The sequence below is a fragment of the Martes martes genome, assembly GCF_963455335.1.
Source record: "Martes martes genome assembly, chromosome: 1".
In the NCBI taxonomy this organism is placed as follows: domain Eukaryota; kingdom Metazoa; phylum Chordata; class Mammalia; order Carnivora; family Mustelidae; genus Martes; species Martes martes.
In genome coordinates, this window is record NC_137888.1 from 136,283,585 (window position 1) to 136,307,492 (window position 23,908).

At 37.8% G+C, this 23,908-nt stretch overlaps 1 protein-coding gene across 1 annotated transcript in view; it reads right to left on the reverse strand.

Moving 5' to 3' along the window:
- Positions 1 to 23,908, reverse strand: part of ZNF385D (zinc finger protein 385D) — a 288,510-nt gene that overhangs the window by 212,371 nt on the left and 52,231 nt on the right. Inside the window, exon 2 of the mRNA XM_080824317.1 lies at positions 877 to 1,019. Within this exon, the coding sequence (XP_080680443.1) occupies positions 877 to 1,019 (143 nt within the window). The remainder of the gene's footprint in view (positions 1 to 876; positions 1,020 to 23,908) is intronic.

Here is a 23,908-nt window from a genome sequence, read left to right on the forward strand (position 1 = left end):
GCCATTAACAAAGCCCAAAAAACAAGTAATTTTTTAACCTGAGCAGAGTAAGAAGGGAAAACATAACAAAACAAAAAAAGTAAAACCGACAAAAGAAACCCACCTACCACCAGAATGCAGAGTTGCTCTAAGTTAAGGAGGAAAAAAGTACTCTGTGAATGGAATTCATCACTATTTTGATTATTGGGTTCCTCTTTATTAAATTAGAAAAGAAGCAACAAATTTGAAAATTAAAGTATAGCATCCAGATAGAAGAAACACATTTAAATCTTTAGGCATGTACTTGAATGCTAATGTTCTCTTTAACAAATTCATTAAGTTTTAATGTAGATATATTCCAACAAAATAATAGAATTGTTAGTATTACCCAGAAAGACACTAAATGGGAAACATGAACTCAAGATCAACCCACTTGGATGAAATCTCTTCATTTTTCTCTTGAAGGAGCCTAGTTCTGGGGGATATTACATAAGCAGGCAACAAAGTACCTTGTGGCTTTCCGACAATCCACAGAACAAATGATAACAGCAAAACAGAGGTAGTGGCCAACTCACCCCTGGCACATCAGGACTACTCTTCCCTTTCTATTCTGCACCAAGGTTACAGCCTTGTGGCCAAATGAATTTATTGTTCATAACAAGTCCCAAAGGCTCGGCTATAAAAAAGGAACCCTATGACCTCAACTACTGTATTGAAAGGACCCTGCAGCAGACTCTCCTCTGAGAACTAACAAAACGTTTTATATGAGCATTAATTTGAAAAACTAAAATAATCCTTTCTTTCAAAAAAAGAAAACCGACAATAGCAACAACAACAAAGGGAAGGACCCCTGGCACTTACCACTCTGCCATATGCAAATGTGACCTGGGGACTTACCGCATTAAAATTGGGGAAGAGGTTGACTGCGGCTGCAGTGTCCAGAGGAAAGGGAAGAAAGGGTTTGATATCCAGCGAAGGCTGCAGAGGAGGGGCTGGTGGACGGACCAGGGCTGGGAGAGCGGGGCTCTGGCATGTACCACCTGCAGAGAGGAGAGCAAAGGGAGCCATCAGCGACACTGTGCATGTTAAAAACAAAACCAAAAAACCATCAAGGTGTCTTTTGAGCCCAAAAGGCCAGCTTTGTGGGTCACTGGAAAAAACAAGACAGGGACCGTAGTGGCCTCAGCTATGAAGTGGCCAATGAGCCGACCTGCCATTAGGCAGAGGGAGCTAGTGAAGCTGCTCCCTTTCCCTCCTCAGATAATAACTGTACAGTTGTGTAAGTAACCGTAAACATTTCAAACATTTCATACTCCACAATCGATCCTTCCTTTCTGGCCTAAAGCTCTGGATTGGATCAGCAACAAATCTTTCACTAAGATCCCTGGATTCAAAAGGAAAACTCCTTCGTTGCACTCCCACCCCTCTTTGAAAATGAACTTCTACTCAGAACACCCATAGAGTCTAAGCGATTATTTTACAGAACTGCTCTTTTCCACCACATCCCAAACTCTGGCAGCAAGATGACATGAACTTGGCATGGAAAAGAAACTTAACCACAAAGACAGGCAGCCACACCTTACTGACCTGGCGACTGGAGGATTAAAACAAGTGAACCCAGTTACAAACCCAGCTACAAACCCAGCAATCCCTGAACTGTTCAGCACCCCGGTAGCTCTGCACGCACATTCGATGACTACCTACGTCCTTCCCAGTCATGAGTAGGTGGAATTTAGAAGGCCACCAATGAGCAAGCAGTGGGAATATTATGCCAACAAAGACACCCTTTGCATACTAGTAGGCAACCGGCTGTTTGCAAGGGAGCGCCCCCACTCCTCTCCCTCACTCCCCATTATAGGACTTCATGCCCTCAGAAGCTGGAAGGAAAGAAGCCCATCTCAGTGTTCAGTCTCCCATATTTTGGTAACATTCCAAAACATCAATTTGCTGTTAATTAAAGGCTGTTTGAATCCTAGGAAACCATTAAAATATGCCAGCATTCTTCTAATCTGAGAGGCAAGCAACAGACTGTAAAAACCTGCTGGTGAAAATCCAAGAAGCATTAGGAAAACAAAATACAGTGGGATTTTTCCTTTCTCATGGAAAAGAACTCTAAGAGACAGAAGAGAGAAGAGAAGCTCATGTCTGTGCCACTCACTTGCCTGCCATTTTGTTTTCAAAGCAAAGTAGAGTGAGACCCATAGGAATAATCTTCAAAAATCTCACAATCATCTCTCTGGTCAGCTGGACACAACCATCATCCTGCCCTCAGTGAGTTACCTGAACACAAGGTAAACATTCTAAAAGTGATTCCCCGATGGTGAATCTAACCCTACTAGATCAGTAGATCTGCTAACAAGGTGGCTGACTTAATGCCTACAACAGAAGCCATCGGCACAAGATGTAATTAACCATACAAGAAAACCATTAACTCTCCTGTTTCCAGGTATAAAATCAGCTGGAGCCAAATTAACAAAACCAGTATTTTCCCCCACTCTTTTCACTTCCCTTTTAAAATGTTCCTTAACAACAGCAAGGCCAAGAGCAACAAGTTTGAATCAGCAAACCAATTAAAAAAGAAAGTCGTACAAGTCTGAAAATAGAGGGCAGATGTTAAAACAAACATAGATCAAAGCAAAAAAAATAACAAGTCTGCATTCACCAGAGCACACCGTACACGTGTTTTATTGTCCACCTGTTAGTATATTGAGTGTGGGTGCCTAAACTTTCTTAGAGAGAGCATCCCTAAAACTTTGGTGATAGATCTGTCTTGAGTTCAGTATTACTAAAAATTTCTTTTGATAAAAAGTTAAAGAACCAAAATGAATTTTTGGTCAGTACGTCTGTAGAAAACTCAAAGTAAAATATGTCTGGGTGGAAATCAATGAAATGGCTTAACGTGAATGCAAATGATAGTGAGTTTTAATAAATAATTTTGTATTATTTTTATCTGTGTCACACATCATGCTTTACGGAAGGTGTTCACATATATACCCATTGCCTTCTTTGAGCCTAAAATATCAGAAATTAAGTAAGGGCTAACATAATACTATGGAGAAAAAATAAATGGGAAAACTCTTTAGTTGTTAAGGTAGTTTCCATTGAAATGTTCTGTTCTTGTGATTCAAAGAATACAACTAAGCAGGAACATATTCTGTAATTATTTCATTTATAAGTCCCCCTCTGGTTCAGAATGACTAAAAAAGTTAAAGAGATAGCTCAAGCGCATTTATTTATTTTATCCAGCACAATGAGAGTCACAAAGTTGATAGATTGCTTGATAAAGTTAATTCCCACCTCCATTCCTCCAAGATATATATGCATTTCATATACACTGATACATGTAGCTCAAGACCTTCTCTCGTTGTTGCCACTAGGTTTTCTTTAGTAGGAGATACTAAATATCAAGAAAGAGTCATAAAATTTGGGGAACCTTGGCAAACTATTGGAGCCCATCTCTTCTTACTTGTTTGAAGAGATAAGCCAAAAAGGCCATTCGAAAGCAGAGCACATGTGACTACATGCTTTTTGGCTACTGGCTATGCAAATATGGGTATAGTGGACGCTGCAGGGTGCTTAGACAGGCCCCTTCCACAGCCCCTATGAGATCTGGTTAATACTGGGAGCTGAGGACTCAAACTGAGAACCTACACATACATTGCCTTGGGCCAGAGGGTGCCACCTCACCTCAGGTCAAACTCTTCTAAAGTACAATAACTGATTAATACAAGGGCGTCAAGACTTCTCCCTTTTGCCTCAAGACAGGAGGACTCTGGAGCTCTATTTCTGTTCTAGAACTCCTCATAAGATCTAGGATAGACCGACGCCTCTGTTGTGACTGTATCACAGTTCCACTTTTCCCTCTGCCCAATCCTGTATGCTTCACTCCTCAGAGAAGATGATCTCCAGTAAACTCTGGGTCCACTTGCAGTACTTGGACAGCAGGGTATAACTATTCATGAGTCTAAGTGAAATGTCGAATGCTTTATTCTAAAACAGATATTTGCCGCAAAATCCACAGAGCTGATATTAAGGTAAAAAATTGAAGCTCCCTCTTAAAGATTATCTGTGACTAACATTTCTCCTTTTAAAATTTGGATACGTCCTGAAATACTTCCTTGCACCAAACTGCTCAGCAGCAAGACTATTATTTGCAAATAGGGCAAAATCAAAATCAGCAAATAAAACCCATTTAATTTGTAAAGCAGACTAAAATAGTCTTGAGAAAACAGTTATTTCATTTCTTCATTTTTTAAAAAAAGAAACTACTGCATTTAGGATACAAATATATGTTTATTATTATTTTCTTTATTATAAACTGACCTTAACGATAATGAATATCAAAATGCATAATAAATTGGTAGGCATTATTATCTGTTAAAAAGAGTAGCTTTGTTGTTATTATTTACCAACAGTGTTACTACATTCACCAGAATATCACACTTCTGGAAGTATTAGTATTCTTAATTTGAGGAAAGCATTTGGAAGCCTTGAGGAGGCGAGACTGAAAAAAATGTAACTTCATACCTTTTATGTTTGAAACCCTGCCTACCTATGTCTAATACCACCTCTTTCATACCCCATGCAATTTTAACAGACACAGGTTTAACAAAGCAAACAAATTATTCTGATTTCAGAGCAGTTAATATCTCTCTGTATACCAAATTTCTAATATGCCATTAAAGTCAGCAAATAAAAACATTCATTGAGTATAGTATCTTAGACACTAAGGTACTGAATAATTTAGGTAAATAAAGTAAATAAGATAATCATTAAAGTTCATAATAATTTCCCTTTTTAATGTTTATTCTGCTAGTTTATATTTAGAACATAGAATGAACTATCGAGCAAACATTAAATATTACTTTGGTCTGTTCACAAGACAGCTGTATACTCACAAAAGTACAAACATGAATTTGAAAAAAAAAATATAGGAGTAAGCTATTTGTTAACGGAGTATTTGTTAATAAAGATTATGTGACAGAGTATGACACATTCACTTCAAAAGTTTGCATTTCTGGAGCGCTTGAGTGGCTCAGTGGGTTAAGCCTCTGCCTTCGGCTCAGGTCATGATCTCAGGGTCCTGGGATCGAGCCCCGCATCGGGCTCTCTGCTCAGGGGGAAGCCTGCTTCCCCCTCTCTCTCTGCCTGCCTCTCTGCCTACTTGTGATCTCTGCCTGTCAAATGAATAAATATCTTTAAAAAAAAAAGTTTGCATTTCTGAAAATCAAATTAAAATATAACATTTGGAAATGTTCATCTTAATAATTCATACAGAAAAAAGAATATTCTAAGCCAGCAGTTGCCACTCAAAGCCTATCTTTTTAGATATTGTATGTATAGTGCTTAGCCCAATGGGTCCACTAAGTGAGGCATGTATTTTTTAATGAACCTAGTGAATTACAGAGGAGCTGCTCAAATTCCTCCAGACACAAATTGGGGCTCTCTGAAAGCAGTCAATCAAGACAATTTTTAAAGTATGTTCATATCATTCAGTTTGTTTATTTTGACCCTGCCGAAAGAGGATCTTCACAAGGAAGATACTTTTTAAATCAATATTTTGAAATACTCCTTCAGAGTGGAACAGTGTTCTCTCTGTAATATAACACTTTTAACCTTGAACTTCTGCACTTAATCCATTCATGCATTCAGGGTTTATCAAACAGTCACAGATGTCCTGTCTGACAGCCTGACAGCTTAACCTACTACTTAATCTTTCATTTCTCCAAATGACAAAACTGAAGTTCAAAATAATCAAAGGTTGCAGCTGTTAAATATTCAAAACCGTGTATGCTTTAGAACTGGGAATCATATATATATATATATATATATATATATATACACATACACACACACACATATATATACCCAATATAATTATATATACATGTAAAAATATGCATATAATTATACATAACATATATAATAATAATACATTATATATACATAAAATATTTTTAAGTCTACATTTATAAAAATCAGCATAAATCCTCAATTTCCTGATCAGATAAATAATTTCTATGGTATCTTTTTCCTTAACCATCAGTTTTCCACACACACACATGCACACACGCACACATATATACACATATATATGTATATATATAACTTTAACTATACATTTTCATTTAAATATACACATATTAATTTATGTATTAAATATATAATTATACATATATATACTTACATACAAGCATAATATGTTTCAATAGTGAGCTATGATTAAACTAATAAACCACTCAGAATATTCATATCTAACAGGAAAACATCAAGAGCATTTTTTTAAAATATTTTATTTATTTATTTGACCAACAGAGATCACAAACAGGCAGAGAGGCAGGCAGAGAGAGAGGAAGGGAAGCAGGCTTCAGGATGAGCAGAGAGCCCGATGCGGAGCTTGATCCCAAGGTTCGGGTATCATGACCTGAGCCGAAGGCAGAGGCTTTAATCCACTCAGCCACCCAGGCACCCCCAAAAGCATTTTAAGTAGTATCAAGTTCTAAGTAGTTACTTGTGAAGCAACTACTTTGATACACATGAAACACTATTCACATCCATTTCCAACGATTTCAGTTAGAATTTGTCATGTGCATTGCGGGAAGGAAAGTTGCGCTACGAATTCCAGGGTCTGTGTGATAGTAGACATAAAAAAATTTAGAACTGATACCACTAACATGGAGTAGAAAACAAATGATGGATTGGATGCATAAAAGTTAAACTTGATTTGACACAAAGCACTGGCCATAGAGTGCTGTGGTTAGTGAAATCGGCTAGCAACGATGGGTAGGAGTAAGTGTAGAGAATACAGCTGAATTTTATAAATCTACTGAGTAATTGCATGGACCAGGTCTCCTATCCCTTAATTTCTTTAAAATGCACAACAACAAACTGATGGTTACCTGAGGGGAGGGAGGTTTGGGGGGGGGGGTGAAATAGGTGAAGGGGATTAAGGAGGGCACTTGCGATGTGGAAGTGTTGTTCATTATACCGTACACCTGAAACTAATACTACACTGTATGCTAACAAACTGTAATTTAAATAGAAACTTAAAAATATAAAATAAAAACATAATAAAACGCACAATTCTGAATGTATCTGCTGTAATACTCACCTTACAAACTTAAAAGCCAAAGTTCTAGGAGGCAAAATATCTTACCTAAAATCACACAGGTAAGAAATGGCATCTGTTGTGAATCCCAGTGACCTTAAGCATTTTCAAAGCACGGATGCAAACAGCTTTTAAATTAAAACAACCACAAAAATCAACAAAGTAACAGTAAAAGGAATCCTCTACAAAGTCAGTTTTGCCATATAAGACAAGCAGCTCCTTTGCAGCCAGACATAAGGCATTAAAATGAGAAATCTTGGGGTGCCTGGGTGGCTCAGTGGGTTAAAGCCTCTGCCTTCAGCTCAGGTCATGATCCCAGGTCCTGGGATCGAGCCCCGCATCAGGCTCTCTGCTCAACAGGGAGCCTGCTTCCCCCTCTCTCTCTCTGCCTGCCTCTCTGCCTACTTATGATCTCTGTCTGTCAAATAAATAAATAAAAAATCTTAAAAAAAAAAAATAGAATGAGAAATCTTGAAATTTTTATCACTATTCCAAAAAACAAAAACAAAAACAATAAACCCATTCCTTGTAAAGACTATGATAAAGGAATATTCAGTATTTATCACAGATATTTATTTACCATGGGAACATCTTGGCACTGCCCTATACTTGAGGGAGAATCCAGAAAGACATGCATATCGTATCAAACATGTTTCAAAAGCCCTCAAGTTTGCATTCTTTAACATCTACTTGCCAAATCAGGAAAATAAATACATGTTTGTTGCATTCCCTAGTGTGACTGCCTCTCAAATGCTCAGGGTTGTTGGTTGGGTACTTCAATGCTGTGATGATTTTTCAACTTTCTGGCTGGAAAACTTATGTTTACCGTGTCTCCTTAAACTCAGTGATCCAAACTCCCATTCAGTTCTGATTTTTGTTTAAATATTGTTCCCAACTGAATGCTAAAACTAGAAGCTATTTTGAAGTAAAATCTGAATTTAGTGTGACTTGGTCACAATATTTCTTCTATTACTTTCATCTCCTCCCTGTTTTAGATTGTTAATTTACCTATCAGGTTTTGGAAGCTGACCCATCACTTCCTCTCTCAGGATCAAAGTCCTCATTGGCCTTGTGTGACTTGCCCTTGGCAGGTCAATTCAAATGTTAAAGCAACGTCTGATGCCCAAGGCAGGTGGCAGCACTAAGCCCCACAGGATGGTGGCTGCTGTCTCACATCCTGTTCTAACCACGGAGAGGGATGAGGTGAGAATAGGAGTGTGAGTCAAGGCAACCGGAGGATCACTCTGGAAACACTGATTCAGAAACATTAGCCCAAGTCAATGGTCAGGACTCCATCTTAAAACATGAAAGAAAACACACGTGAACCAGCCGTGTTTTCCCCTATCCAGATTCTGTATTCTTTCATTTTAAGTTGTGGTATTTTAGCATTTCAGTAAATCACCTCAAAACTCATTTTGGAAGGAACCTAAGAAGGGCTAGCTAACATTGTTTTCTCTGTCACTGTCAGTGAATGCCATGACCAAAATTAAAAAAAAAAAAAAGTCTATTATCAAGTTGCCAATATCCTGAGTCAAGTCTTCACTAGACGAAAAGTTGAATCTCTCATTTATTTAGCTAACTGTCATGACAATTTCGGGTGTCTGGGAAACACTGGAGAAGATTCTGTTAGTACTGCCAGAGTAAGGGGTTTTAGACTTTTAACCCTGTACTTCAGTCCCTCTGTCAAAGGGTATGTAACTCAGGATAAGTACCTCCTCAAAAGAAGTCAAAAGATCTTGCTTGAGGGGCACCTGGCTGGCTCAGTGGGTTAAGCCTCTGCTTTCAGCTCAGGTCATGGTCTCACAGTTCTGGGATCGAGCCCCACATCGGGCTCTCTGCTCAGCGGGGAGCCTCCTTCCCCCTCTCTGCCTGCCTCTGTGCTTACTTGTGATCTCTCTGTTAAATAAATAAATAAAATCTTTTTAAAAAAAAGGATTTTGCTTGAAAAATTCCTCTCAACTCAGTACCAGTGATATAAAATGTTAAAATGTAAAATCTTCCTCAAGAGGAATTACGCAAGATTTAATTCCATGAAATAAATTATAAGTAGTAATAAAAATGCTCTAGTACCAAGCTGTCCAATATGGTAGTCATTAGCCATGTGTGGCTATTTTAAATTAAAAATTAGTAAAATTACAAATTCCGTTTCTCAGCCACCCTAGCCACATTTAAGTGCTCAACAGCCATATATGGCTCGAGGCTACCACACTGTATGCAGCAGTTAGCACTTCTATCATCACAGAGGGCTCTATTGGCATTACAGCTCCAGTGCAAAGCCAACATGTTTGCGTGATGAGTAATTTACAGATAAGGTGCCTGATACAGTCTGTTTCAGAATGCACTGCTGGTAAGAGAGGACGTCTTGCTTTCTCCTGGTTTCTTCTCCTTCTGGGTCTGAGGAGAGCTTTCCAAGAGCCAAATGTGGCCACTGGCAGAGGCAGACACTGTTGGATTCATACGAAAAAGGATTACTCATTCACTCCTGGAGAAGACAGTGGACAATATGAATCTTCATGTGTGATCAATGATGATAACACTCAATGGGAAACCTAATTTAAAAAATGTTTAATGCTGAAATCAATATTAATGCATAGTGAGTGCTTTGGATAAAAACGATGCCACCTTTTCAAAGCAAGGATGCAAAAAGGGCCAGTCCTAGGGCAAATGAATGTTTATTAATATCTGATACACTTTGAGAGTGCTATCACAAAGCTTCTATTTCGTGAAAGTGGGTCACAATGCAGCCGCAATCATAGTCAAGTGTTTAAATCCAGCTAATGCAGGCAGTTAAACTTGCCTAACTACATCGGTCTCTCGGGGTAATTTTGCTCATAATATCTAGGCTTTAGTCATCTCACGCTAAAGAGAAAAAAACAAAACAAAACAAGGCTGAAGTCTTGTTACTTGGCATCGTTTTTCATGATCTGTGCCTTTCACCTGGGACTTCTCTGCGTGAACTTTGCTATGCCAGTAGAGCTGGGCATGAAGTTTTTCCAGAGCCTGATAAGTATCTTCCCTTATGTTTTTTTTTTTTTTTTCCTCATGATATAATTGTGTTACATTTCTTGCTTCATCTCCAAGCCCTTGTCAATCTGTGTAGGTACTAAATGTGATCCAAAGTATTAATAAAACATCTCCTGAGCTTAATTGGTTGAGTGCAGTTCTCCCAGTACCATTAAAGTGAGTTAAATAAGGGGGTGCCTGGGTGGCTCAATTGGTTAAGTGGCTGCCTTTGGCTCAGGTCATGATCCCAGAATCCTGGGTGGATGGAGGCTTCCAGCGGGCTCCCTGTTAGCAGGGAACCTGCTGTTCCCTCTCCCTTCTGGCCCCTCTCCTGTCTTCTCCCTCTCTCTCTACCTCAAATAAATAAGTAAAATCTTTAAAAATTACTAAAATAAAATGAGTTAAATAAGAACTACACACTACCTTCATTTATCTTAAGTAGTATTTTTATCATGTAAATGGTGAAGCTATTAGGTGACAAGAAGAGCAAGTCTAAGAGAAGACAAGCTAAGTTGTTGACCTCAGGAGCCTGAAGAATAAGTGGAAAAGTAGCCATCGGCTAAGAGGGTCCACTGCTTAGAGGCCAATTCTGGGCAGATTCCACCCTGACCCTGGAGAGTCATCAGATAGGAAATCTGGACATGAGAAAGATTTCCCTGGGAAAGCGTGCAAGAGGCCTGGGCCTAAGCCTGGGCCTTGACGATCTGATCCTTAGCCCAGTGAGAAAGACCCAGAAGAACTGGAAAGACAAGACAAGAGGGGGAGACTACGCCTACCCAGAGGCAAATAAACCAGCAACTTTCTGAAAGGAGAGACCAGAAATGGGGACTAAACTATCAGAGGATTTTTTTTTTTTTAAAGATTTTAGTTATGTGTTCATGAGAGACAGAGAGAGAGGTAGAGGCAGAGGGAGAAGCAGGCTCATGTGGGGTTCAATCCCAGGACCCCAGGATCATGACATGAGCTGAATGCAGATGCTTAACCAACTGAGCCACCCAGGGGCCCTAAACTGTCAGAGTTTATTGGTGTATATTGCTAAAAGACAAAGAACGTTTGATCATAGATTTTTAGTCCAATTTTGTCCAATAATTAGTTCAATTAAGTTTCCATTTTTGATTTTTTTCTTTAAAAACAATAAACAAATACATAGTCCAAACATAAAATGCTCTAATCTGTTTATAACATAATTTTATTAGCATTTTTTCTCAACATAAGTTTCTTAACCATGGATTTCATTTTTAGGTGTGCATTTATTCTGTCTTTTAAACAACTCCCCTTTCCTCCATCAGCCTAAGAGCAATTACGTTTCAGCTCCTGCACAGGCAGAACTGTGCAGAGAACTCTATGTAGTATATAGCTCCTTTGTCCATTCATAGTCTTTTGAATTTAAAAAAAAAAAAAGGGGGAATAATGATGAGGTTAAAGACAATTGCTCAAGGTCACACCATTAGTAAGGCGTAGAGCCAAAACTTGACACCAAACATTCCGTTTCCAGAGTCGAAGCCGTTATAGCTACGTTTTATTCAGATATTGCCATTTTTTTTGATGATGTGTAATACAGAACAACAACTTCTATAAACAAAAAGCTGATTTCAATTAAACTTTGCCAAAGACAATGAAATGAATGTATACTGAGAGGCACTCATCTGTAAGGCACTGGAATATTTAAGAAGCGGTTTTAGTTTCTTGCTCCACTGGTGCTTTTAATCCAGTATATTGCATATTATACATATAATGAATCTACCAGATACCATAATGCAATAGACTGAACGTTAGTGCTTCCCCCAAATTAATATGTTGAAACCCAGTTCCCAGTGGGATGGTATTTGGAGGTGGGGTCTTTGGACAGTGTTTAGGTCACAAGGCTGAAGCCCTCTAGAATGGGATTAGTGCCTTTATTGAAGAGGCCCCAGAAAGAATCCCACCCCTTCCTCGTGTGTGACAGAAGTCTGTGAACCAGAAAGTACGCCTTACCAGACCTCAATATGCCTGTGCTTTGATCTTGGACCTACCAGCCTCCAGAACTGTGAGAAATAAATGTCTGTTAATTATGAGCCACCCAGTCTATGGTATTCCAGTAAAGCAACCTGAATGAACAAAGACGACGCATTCATCCAAAGATACCATTTTTTCTCTTTGAATTAACATGTTATTGGTTTAGTTTTCCTTTTCACTTCATCTACACAGTCTGGAAGAGCAAAATAGAAGTTAAACTTAACATCCATCATAATTAGTTCTATTGAACTTGGGACTAATACCTGCTAAAGCATTCACTTGATTGTGAATGTTTTCATCAATGTTTCACTGTGATTTTTCCCCCACATTTCCATTGAGTTTTCTTTCACAACAGTCATGACACAGAATTCCTAGGAAATGCAGCTGGAGTTAGCCCTGGGTAACATTGAGAAATAACCATGGAAGAGACTATCACCATCACCAAATTAAAAGAAGATATATTCAAAAGAGGGACAATCACATTTTTGCTATCTTAAAGGTCCTATACTTGGCCCCTACACTATCCTAGTGATAGCATCCATTAGCTTCTAAGGTGTAGGAACTGTAAGTTCTGGTTTCCACTGCTTTGGTGAACATTCTTACAAGTCCTATAATAGCAAAAAGAAATTCTGATTTCAGTTTCCTCAAGAACATTCCCTGTGGAGCTGACATGTGCTCTGTTTAGTCTCGGCCTCAATGTGATTGTTTCTTCTGGCAGGTTTTGCTTAAAACAAACCTAACTTTATATTTTCTTTTAATTCTGAAACATTTGGTCCTTGGAAAAGATGTAAAATCAGTTACTAATGGAACTGTAGTAATTACGGTGTCCTGAAAATGACTGGCTTTAAAACGGAAGAGAAATAAAATGTCTAAAAGTGATTGCAAGTGAGAAGATACACATGGCCATATTTTATTTTTATAAGAAATCCTGTCATTTTGAGCACTTATTACACTCTAAGTTCTGTACTAGATGGCATTTTATATATGTTACTTATGTAAACAATGAAGATATCCTTGTTCTCATTATAGAGATGAAGAAACAGAGGCTGAGTGAGATCCATTTACTGAAGATAAGCCACTTTGTTAAGTGGTAGAGCTGAGAAGAATTAAAAAACCAGAGATGTCTGATTCCAAAGCCCATATTCTTTGATTATATTACACCCTTCTTCCTCTCAAATACCTACCAAGTTGTGATACCCACCAATGGCAAAGAGGTATTGATGGAAAGAGAGATTGCCTCTGAGTGAAGGACCTAAGTTTTCACATTCAAATAACTAGGAAGGAGCAGATACAGGATTTACAAATCCAGAAAGAAAAAAAAAACCAAAACCCAGAAATTGCTAATAGCCTCAGGGAGGAGAAAGTCATCATACCAAGGTTATGGAGCCATCACCAAAACATAACACATAATGAAAAGAGACATCTATATTGTGATAAAATAAAAGACATCATAAAATGCTGCAGTTAAAAACGAGGATTAAAGTGGAACTAAAATGAACGGGAAGCAAATAATCCCTGGGAGCTATTACTGCTGGGAGCCGTGTTGGTAGAAATGACGGACTATAAAGGGTCCGTCTGAGAGAACTTTCTGGAGTGGCTCTGAACTCAGAGAATAACAGGCACTTGCCAAAAGTCCAAGACCAGAGTCCAAGGTAAACAAGAGAACACAGATTTTTTTCTGCTTGCCATAATCACCTTCTCACCCTCCTGTGAATCCCAGCCTAAATTATATAGCTCTTCACTTGCCATGAGGTAGATACACATCCTGAAGTGATCCATTCATTTGACTCAACTCAGACTGAGCCAGAGCTAACCGGATAACGTAGGGCATCACAGAAATTGTCTCTGATTTTTCTTTGACTACAAATTTACTAGAAGCGCAACTTCTTCTTAGAAGAATTAGAATTTGAGTACCCAGAGAGCACAGGCCTAAATAAATTTTGAAGAGAAATATTTAATTTAGCCATTAGGATAAAATATTCCAGTAATTAAATTGTACTCTGCTGGTGTGTGGTGGACTACATGTGCTGAATTGTTCAATTTCAAATAATAATAATAAACATTAAAATAATAATAATAACCACTCTCGATTTTTGAGCACTTTATATATACATAGGATTTTAATTTTCACAATCTGTTAACTCTTCATAATTTAACTTTTATAGTAGTGAAACTGAGGCTGTATAAAATTAAGTACTTTGTAGCAACTAATTCAAAGTAAGAAGGCAACTAATCGATTGATTTCAGTATTTCTGCTCTTGGTAAAAATCATATTCTATCCATTGTCTCCATAAACAAATCCATGATCCTGCTTTCCTTTCTAGTATTCAGGGCATAGTTACCAGTCAATCACAAATCTAGATGACCTCAGAATCCTTTGAACACAACATACCAGTATCTAATCCAATTGATCAAAGTTTGCTACTCCCAACATAATTCTCAAAATGACCTAAACATGATGACATTATGGCATCCTAAACTCTGCTCTTATCCATTAGGTTAGAAGACACATGGAAATGCTTTGTCAGCATGGGAAGATGGACAGTGGAATCACCCTCATGGTGTCCTTATGCCAAGCTATTTGGCAAAGTGTTTAGCCTTCTCTGGGTTAGAATCTGGTGAGAGGACTAAGAAGGACATTTGACTTTTCTGTCAAAGCTTGCCCAGGTTATGAGGACAACTGGAGATTTGCACTTGCTCCTCAGTTAGTGGAAGCCTCCATTCCTTGGCATTCTGCAACAATGACTGCAGTCATAGTGAATATGTTTTGTGAGACCCCTTCCTGACTCGGATGTGATGGAATACCTTGAGAATATACAGCTTCCTTATAGCTATTCTTCCTCATTGATCTGTCTCAGACAGTGGAAGCCTGTGCACTCACCTGATCAATGTAAAACCAGAAAGGTCTGTGGAAAACAAAGAACTACCAACCCGATAAAAAAAAAAATGGAGAAGAGGTTCTGATCACAGACAGGGAGAATTGGAGTTAGTCCTTTTAAATTCATGGGCCTGTTTGCCTTAAATTGTAAAGATTATTTTGTGCTTTTGAAAGGACATTAATCCCAAAGGAAGAACAAAACAGAATGAGTCAAATTGCTTTGAGCAGGGATGCCTGCTGAGAGAGGAGAGAAATTCTGCAAGAAGCATCTCTTCTGAAATTGGCCCTGCATTTTCCTGAATGATTCTAATCTGTCCTGCATATCATTTTCAAAAGTCATTATGCCTTCTAAGAGCTAACTATCTGTCTCCCATGTTATCAATGTCATTATGACCTTTTCTTGCCTATTCATACCAGTGAGTGGCTTCATCATATAACTAAGATAAGGAAAATACTTGTTTAACTTTTTTCACATTTGTGTCATTTGTTTAACTCCTCCCTGCCCTTCAAGGTTTCTCTAAAATGCCACTTCTCCCTCCCCCCTGTCCATTTAGCACCAAAATCAATTTTCTCTTTTGTAAACTTCCACATAATATTTTAAGTAGTTAGGAGAACAGACTTTGTCATCAGAAATCTGAATCCAAATTCCAACATTTTCATGTCTGAAGGAACTTAACAACTCTGTAGTTTCTTTTCCTATATATTAAGTAAAATAACATCTAAATCACAGGACTTACGGATTACATAGAGAAATATTGAACAAAGTAAATACTAAATTATAATAACTCTTCTTACTGTTGTTTTCATTATTATTTTATTTAAATGATAGGAAATAAATTGATATATATCATATTTTATGAAATATGATTTCATTGAAGTTATTGTTGAAATCATTAACCATTATGTTGTATCTTACTTTTTATTTACTAGTAGAGTTATTTGGCTATGATGTAAAAAGTTTTTGAAATGGAGTGTTACCTTAATTTCTTGAAGGGGAATGTACCTTAATTTTTTTCTCATGATGCCTAATGAAGTGCTCTGAAATTTATGGACATTTAAGTGTACTTGAGTGAATGAATAAATGAATGGATAAATAAGACACTGTTTCTCTGAAAACTAATCCAAAGTGAGTAAATGAAAATGGCAAACTACATTTAATTTCATTAATACTATTTGGTTCATTCCTACTAAGAACATGAAATATTCAGTGATGCCTGTTTTCAATGTACGAGCATTGTGGTGGTAGGAAGAGGAAATAATATTAAAAAGAGACAGAAAAATAAAAAAGAAGGGAGGAAGGAAGGAAGGGAGAGATTATGGAGGGAGGGGAGAGGAGGTGTTAAGAAAAGCAACCTGAGGAATGATCACATTCAAATCAGATACACACATGACCCATTTGACCTAGACAGAGCTGTTACTGAAACAATCTGTAAACAACATGGAAACTACCCAAAAAGATGCCCTATATGGGAACACCCACTCTTTGAAGATCTCATGGTAACCCAGAGAAGTATTTCCATCTTTTAAATTAGAAAGTAATTAAGTGCATGGCATCATCTGACAAAGTACTGCATGAGACAGAGACCAGCTGTGTCTAAAATAGCCGGCTCAGAATCAAGCATGGACATAGGTTCACTACTATTTTTGGTCAGTGGAAAAATGGACGTACACTGATTCACAGTCATCCCTTCTTAGCTTTGTTTTCAATTACTTCCCTGCTCAGTTACCTCTTCTCTCTTACTGCCCCTCACTTCTCTGTCCTCTCAGGTTTACTTCTTGGCACATTCATTCTCTCTCACAAACATTCATCATATATTTATTGGTTGCCCACTGTCATGAATGCACTGGGTAAGTTTTAATAAAAGTAAATATGATCCCGAGCCCTTTAAATAAAGATAAAACGAAAGCAATAGCAAGAGAATGAGCACATTCTTTTTTCCATCCCTATTCTCTTCAGCAACGCTTTTGGAATAATAGTTTTCTCTTGTTTAATAAAATATTTCTCTCAACCATCAAGTAAAAACAAGGAAAATGTGTTAATATTAACATTTACTAACAAAAGCAAACCAGCCTCTCACTGGACATTGGTTGGCCTTACTTTGGTCTTTGCTCCGTATTTTCATATAGTTAGAAGCCCACCTTTTTTCAGTAAACAGCCATGTGTGATTTTTTGTTGTTGTTGTTGTTGTTTTAAGATTTTATTTATTTATTTGACAGACACAAGTAGGCAGAGAGGCAGGCAGAGAGAGAGGAGGAAGCAGGCTCCCCGCTGAGCAGAGAGCCCGATGTGGGGCTTGATCCCAGAACCCTGGGATCATGACCCAAGCCGAAGGCAGAGGCTTTAACCCACTGAGCCACCCAGGCGCCCCTACGTGTGAGGTTTAATTAACAGTATGATATGACTGGCGCTTTTTTTTTCTTTTTTAACAAAATGCTACATGTTCTGGTATTCACATGGACTGGAATCAAGGCCATTTAATTTTATGAGTAGTTTTTTTGTCCATTTGCTAACATTTTTACCAACTATTCCAGACAGACAATTTTAGATGGCATATTGACACTGGGGAAATCTTGATAATAATTGTTTATGGCAGTCCTGCTTGTAGCTAAAGAATTCGATTAGTCTAGCCAAAATTTTAGTTGGCTCTTTTTGTCAAATACCTCTAGCCAAATCATGACTGCTACGCAATTCCGTTCTTTTCTATTCTTATACACAAGCTCACAATCTTCTACTTCTTTTCCCCACAGACAGCCATGTTGTATGCTCAGCCCTTCTTTAACGGCTACTGCCACAAAGCCAGGTAGATGTTTTGGAGAGTCTGTGTTTTCATTTTTAATTTTGTCCTCCATTTTCATTTATCCTTCGCTACATTTTCATTTCACTAGTCTGGGTAGGCTCTCAACTGATTGATGAATTCCACCTACAGATATGAGCACAGTGAAACTGTTTGCAAAGAACTCGGACTCTTTCACCACATTTCAGAGTATTATCCAGTTACGAAATATCTGAAGTCCTTCCCTGATAATATAAGAACGTGGTAAAGGAAATATTCCTCAAAACATGTTTATTTTTATTTTTAAAAAATCCTATGTGCAGAGAGCTTATGTGAATATAGTTCATGAATAAAACCCTACATTTCAGGCACATGGGATGCAAATTTGATTGGCATGGAGCAAATTATATTATTCATTATGTTTCTGGAAAGGTAAAGGCTGTACAATTGGTAAATTAAAAGTGATTATTTCAGTAATGAGATATTTCAAATGAGCAGGCTTTAATCTGCTAAAGGAAATGGCAGGGCATACCTCAAGAGGCAAGCTTAGGAAAACTGGCTATCCCTCAAAGACATCCATAATACCAAAAGCACAAATGTACATCACAGATAAAGTGGTAGAAGGGAAACCAAAAGAGACAGAACAACAGCCCTGCATGTATTTGCAACCCATACAAAAAACACGTGTTCTGGAAAAATCCAGACAAAGAATGATAAAAGAAATACAAAAAGTCAAAACAAAACAACCACACAAAAAACAATCGTGTATATTTTTAGTGCCACACATCAGAAAATACCAAGACTAAAGATCAAACTCAATATGAATGAAAGGGAAAACAGAGATTTCATTGACTGAGTCACAGGATGGACAGAAATGGGGGGGCGGGGGATAAAAAGCTTGTCAATTGGAATTGGGCACCTACAGTATGTTGAACCAATTGGTTGACCTACTAAAAATAACAGATGCCAGTGAAAAGCATCTAGTACACTACATGTTTGACACCAGTGAGTCCAGCCTCAGAACATAAGAATTAACCCTTTAAAGCATGATCGTTAAACTGATTTCAGAGAGAAAGGGGTGTAAAGTAAGGCATGTAGGCCACATTTAGTGAACTTCAAGCAAAGGTAAGGTCAGAAGAAACACAATTACATAGAAGTCTTCACAAAATAAAAAGCTAAAATCCGGACTCTTGGAAGGTTCATTTGTTTGTTGTTCTGTTTTATTTTAATGGTGCCAGAAAGATTGGTTAAGTATGTTCATTGTCTAATCGCTTATGAAAGAGGTGTACATCCTAGTAAATATTCAAAGCAGAGAAAAGGGCATGATTCAAGGGTAGGCACATAGGGAAAGAGAAGAAATGGGGAAAAGCTAAAGTTATTGGCAATGTTTGCCTGCAGGTAAGAGACTCAGTGTGACTTAATAGCCTCCGAGTATTCGAAAAGTAATATAGGAAGGATGGTGAACAGATGTTCTCCATTTTCACTTAAGACAGAAAAAGCAGGCAAAGGACTGAAAGTACAGAGGAAGGGTAAGAAAAGTGATTTTAGTTGCAACCATGTCTGGAGGAAATGGCACACTTTCAGGTCCTCTAAGTGGAATGACTGTCAAGGGTTAAAACTTTTTAAAAATGAGCTTCTACATCTCATCTGCAGTTTTTTAGGGTTCATATGGGAAGACAAAAAAAAAAAATCATGACAAGTTAGAATAGGATGGGACTTAAACAATCAAGTCATTGATTCCCTGAGCAGGAACAGGCAACCTTTTTGTATTTTTGAAATGGCCAAGTAATAAATATTTTAGGCTTTGTGAACGATATGGTCTGTACTATAATTCCACTATTGTAGTGTGAAGGCAGCCACAGACAATATTTAAACCAACAGACATGACTATGTGCCAATAAAATTTTATTTACTAAAACAGTCATCAAACCAGATTTAGTTCTCTGGCACCAGCTCTAGATCTGCTGACCCTGGTGGAAAGTGTTGGTTCTCAAACTTTGTGAGCATCAGAAGGACCTGGAGGATTTGTTAAAATACAGACTCCTGAGGCCAACCTCTACTTAGAGTTTCTGACTGAGTCTTGAGTAAGTCCTGCTGATTTGCATGTTTTACTCATTGACAGACAATGCTGATGCTGTTGGTCCAGGGACCATACACTAAGAACCCTGAGGCCAGAGAATGGAATTGATAAGCCCAAGGTCCAGGCGAGGGTATGTTTGTCCACGTGTGTTGAGTAGAATACTAAAACGGCCCCTCAGATTTCCTGCTTCCTGTGGTACACACTGTGCGTAACCCCAGGACTGTGGATTTGGTGGGGATTACTCCTGCGATTATGTTAATCTACATGACATGACCTCCGAGTCGGGAGATTATTGGAGTGGGCGTGAGCTAATCATATGTGCTCTTTAAAAGCAAAGAACATTCTGCGGCTGGCCACAGAAACACCAAAAGGATTCAATGTGCTGTTGCTAACTTGCCGATGGAGGCCACGTGGTTGAGGAACACAGAACAGGAGCAGGCTCACAGGAGCAAGGAAACAGACTTCAGTCCTACAACCATAGGAACTGAACACTGCCAACAAGAATGAGCTTAGAAACAGGCTTGTTTCATTTCTCCCCAAAGTCTCCAGATGAGTCCAACCAACATCTTGATTCTGGCCTTATGATGCTCTGAGCAGAAGACACAACCACACCAGTGCTGGACTTCTGACCAAAAAACTGTGAACTAATAAATGAGTATTATTTTAAGCCTCCGAATTCCTGGTAAATTTATTACACAGTAATAGAAATCTAACACTGTGTGAGGTGTATGCCCCAACTTAGACTTAAACCTCCCCTACTGAACCAGTTACATATCCACCGCCAGACATCATCATCAACTACAACAAAAACCAGACGTGTTCTGCTCCATCCCCTTCCCCCTTTATACACATAGCCCCCAAAGCACTGTGTTTAGGAAGCATCTCTCTTTGACTTAAAAACTTCTCTAGCTTCTCAGTCCCCTCTTCTGGTCAGGGGCTAAAAGAAACTTAGGTAATAAATAGCTTATATGTTTGGCAAGCTTAACCTCACTAAACCTAAAAACAGTTCATTGTTTTTTATCTTTCTGAGGAGTTTTATGTTCTTTAGCAAGTAATTTCAGCCAATCCTGACTATTTCAATGATGGAACCCCTTTAAGAATCTTTCATAAACTCCAAATTCATAAGAAGTTCAAAAATACCCTCAACAGTTAAGTATTACAAAAATCACATTAATTTAAAAGCATTACATTTTCTGACATTTAAAAAAGTCTCTGACATGGCATATCCATAGTTTGATTTTTCTAATGTTCTTATAAAGGTCATGTTTATGGTATAATAAGCACACATTTGCAAGGGTTATTAATCAGAGCAAAGCTAGGTTGCAAACAGATTTCCAAAGAATTTCCCATTTTTATTCTGAATATATTAGCTACTTAAGAATGTCACATTTTTCAAGAGCCTACTTGGGAAAAAAAATTAATGATTAATTTTGTTCAAAGGGATGTCTTCATTTTAAATGAAGCAGGAGTACAGCTTAGGAAAATAAATGACAGGGATGTATTCTGCTGGTTCAGCAAACTTGTATGGCAATTTGGAAAATTCTAATTTTTAAGCTAATACTTTAAAGCAGGTACATTGCTGGTTAGCAAGGAAACCGATAAGGTCTATGAGCTTCATAAAGAATCCAGTGGGTATTGGCACGAGCCTTTTCTAATTTGCATGTGAAGGAAGAAACACATCCTACTAATGCTAAGAAATACTGCAAAATCCTGGTCCATACAGGTGTTAAATTTTATTTTCTCAAACATTTACCTTCCCATTTTGTCTTAGCAAGAGAGAGACTGGATTCCTTCTTGTTGAATGTAAGAAAAGAATAGACTTCTTTTGTTTTAATGTTCAAGAAATGTCAGAAAGAGGAATGTCCCTGAAGACTTTTTGGCTACTAGGTATTTGAAAACATCATTTGCCTTAGGGGCAAGAATTCAACCTACTCTTGAATTACAAGCACACTTTCAAAATATTTAAGTTTAACAAAAGAAACACACACATAGCATGGTACAACCTAACCGTTCACAAAAGACAGCAGAAGTGGCAGTATTTTAAGCATTTGATTTTTAAATTTCTCTATCTTTCTTTGGTCTTTCCGTATCAGTTTCTCTAACCTTGTGTGTGATGAACTTTATAGACCAAACAGACAAGCTGGCACGAGCAATTTTGCTCCAAAAAGGGGAAGTATTGCTCCAAAAACCTTCTTCACCTGGTGGGTGTTTAAATCAAACACTCCAGCTAGATTTCAAGGGCTCCAAATAGCACAGCTCATAAAAAGACCAAGTACAAACCCATATGAAATTAGTAACTGGCATTGCCAAATTACTAATGACATGAGATTTTTGGAAAACCTTTCTTGTATGGAACAACACATCTGCCTATCTTAATTTAGAAAATGAAGTGCTAGAAGTACAAATGATCAGCCACCCTGAGGTTTTGGCCAAGGGACCGCTAAAGCAATAAGCGAAGTGTGACAGCAAGACAGGTGAATTCCCCAGGCAATAATTCCTCAACTGAGACAATCAGAGCAGGGAGAATGGGTCAACCAGGGAAAGAGAAAGAACAATAGTGAAAACTAGTAGGCAGGCATCTTTGGTTGTCAGAAACTTCTGGATTGGGTTTCCACACAAATAAGGGATAAAGGCAAATTGAAACATTCTAACCTTTCATGGGACCTACCTTCAAATAATTAAAGATAAATAATATAGACAAAGGAAATAGACACAATACATGTTTTAAAATTAACTCTTAACACATCAAGCTATTTGGTAGTTGTAAATGTTACAATAACGTGAAGAAATGTATACTCAATTTATAACTGTTCTCTTCAGTAATACAATATAACATAACACTAAATTATTATGATGTTTGGATTTTAAGGTTGCCATTATTATTGTGAGAAAGTGCAGATTATACATTGGTATAAAGAGATTTAAATATTACGCTTTGAAATCATGTATGGTCTCCAACCAAGCAATTAAAGAAATAACTATGAGAAACTGAAAAACATCAATGTATAGAGTAAAACCGACCAACTGCAATATAATGTGAGCCACAGATGTGAGTCACATATGTAACTTTATGTTTCCTAAAAGCCACATGAAAACAGTAAAAATAAACAGGTGAAATTAATTTAATAATGTTTTATTTGATTCAATTCACATAAAAAGGCATATCAAAATATGAGCTATTTTATAATCATTTTCCGTATTAAGTCTTCATAAAAAACGTGTACATCTTATACTTAGAGCATACCTCAATTCAGACTAGCCATTTTAAGTTTGTGATAGCCACATGTGGCTAGTGACTACTGTACTGGGCAGCAAAGAGAGAGAAGTTAAGAAATCAGATTTTGGAGTGAGAATCTGATTTTAAAACTTGTCTCCACCATTAACTGTCTGTAACCTAAGCAGCAAGGCTAATATTTCTTTTCTCTGTAAAATAGAAAAACAAACAAAAAAGCAAAAAACTGTAACTACCATTAAGTGTTGTTCTCTTGATTAAATGAGATAATTCACACTTACTACACATTTAATACTTTTTAGTTTTAATAGAGTATTTTAATATGACATTGGAATTACTTATAGTCTCCAGATTTGAGAGCCACAAAATACCTTTTGTCAGTAAAAGTGGGATTCTACCTTTAATGGTTTGGTCACCTTAATGGCAAATTAAGTATAGATATTAATACTTTTTTGATCCTTCCATCATGAAGGGGAGCCCATTTTCTCACCCTGTGAGCTATCACCGACCCTGTGACCTGATTTTCCAATGGCATATGAAAGAAGTGATGCCATGTGCATTCCAGAGTCTGCATCTCATGAGGCTTCACACTCTTGCCCTTGCCGTCCAGTAAGGCTGCCTGAAGACCGGTAAGAAAGGAGACCTGTCTAACCTAATGGCAGGAGGATGGGAGGCCATAAAAAGGAGAACCAGGGTTCAGAGCCAACAGCTAACACCAACCTTCAGAAAGGTAAGTGAGGTCATCTTGGACCTAAAAGCCCCAGAAACTCTTGAGATAAATGTGGCTATGTGAATAAGTCGGACAAAATAAGCAGAAGAAGTACCCACACCCAACATATCATGAGGAATAACGTACTGT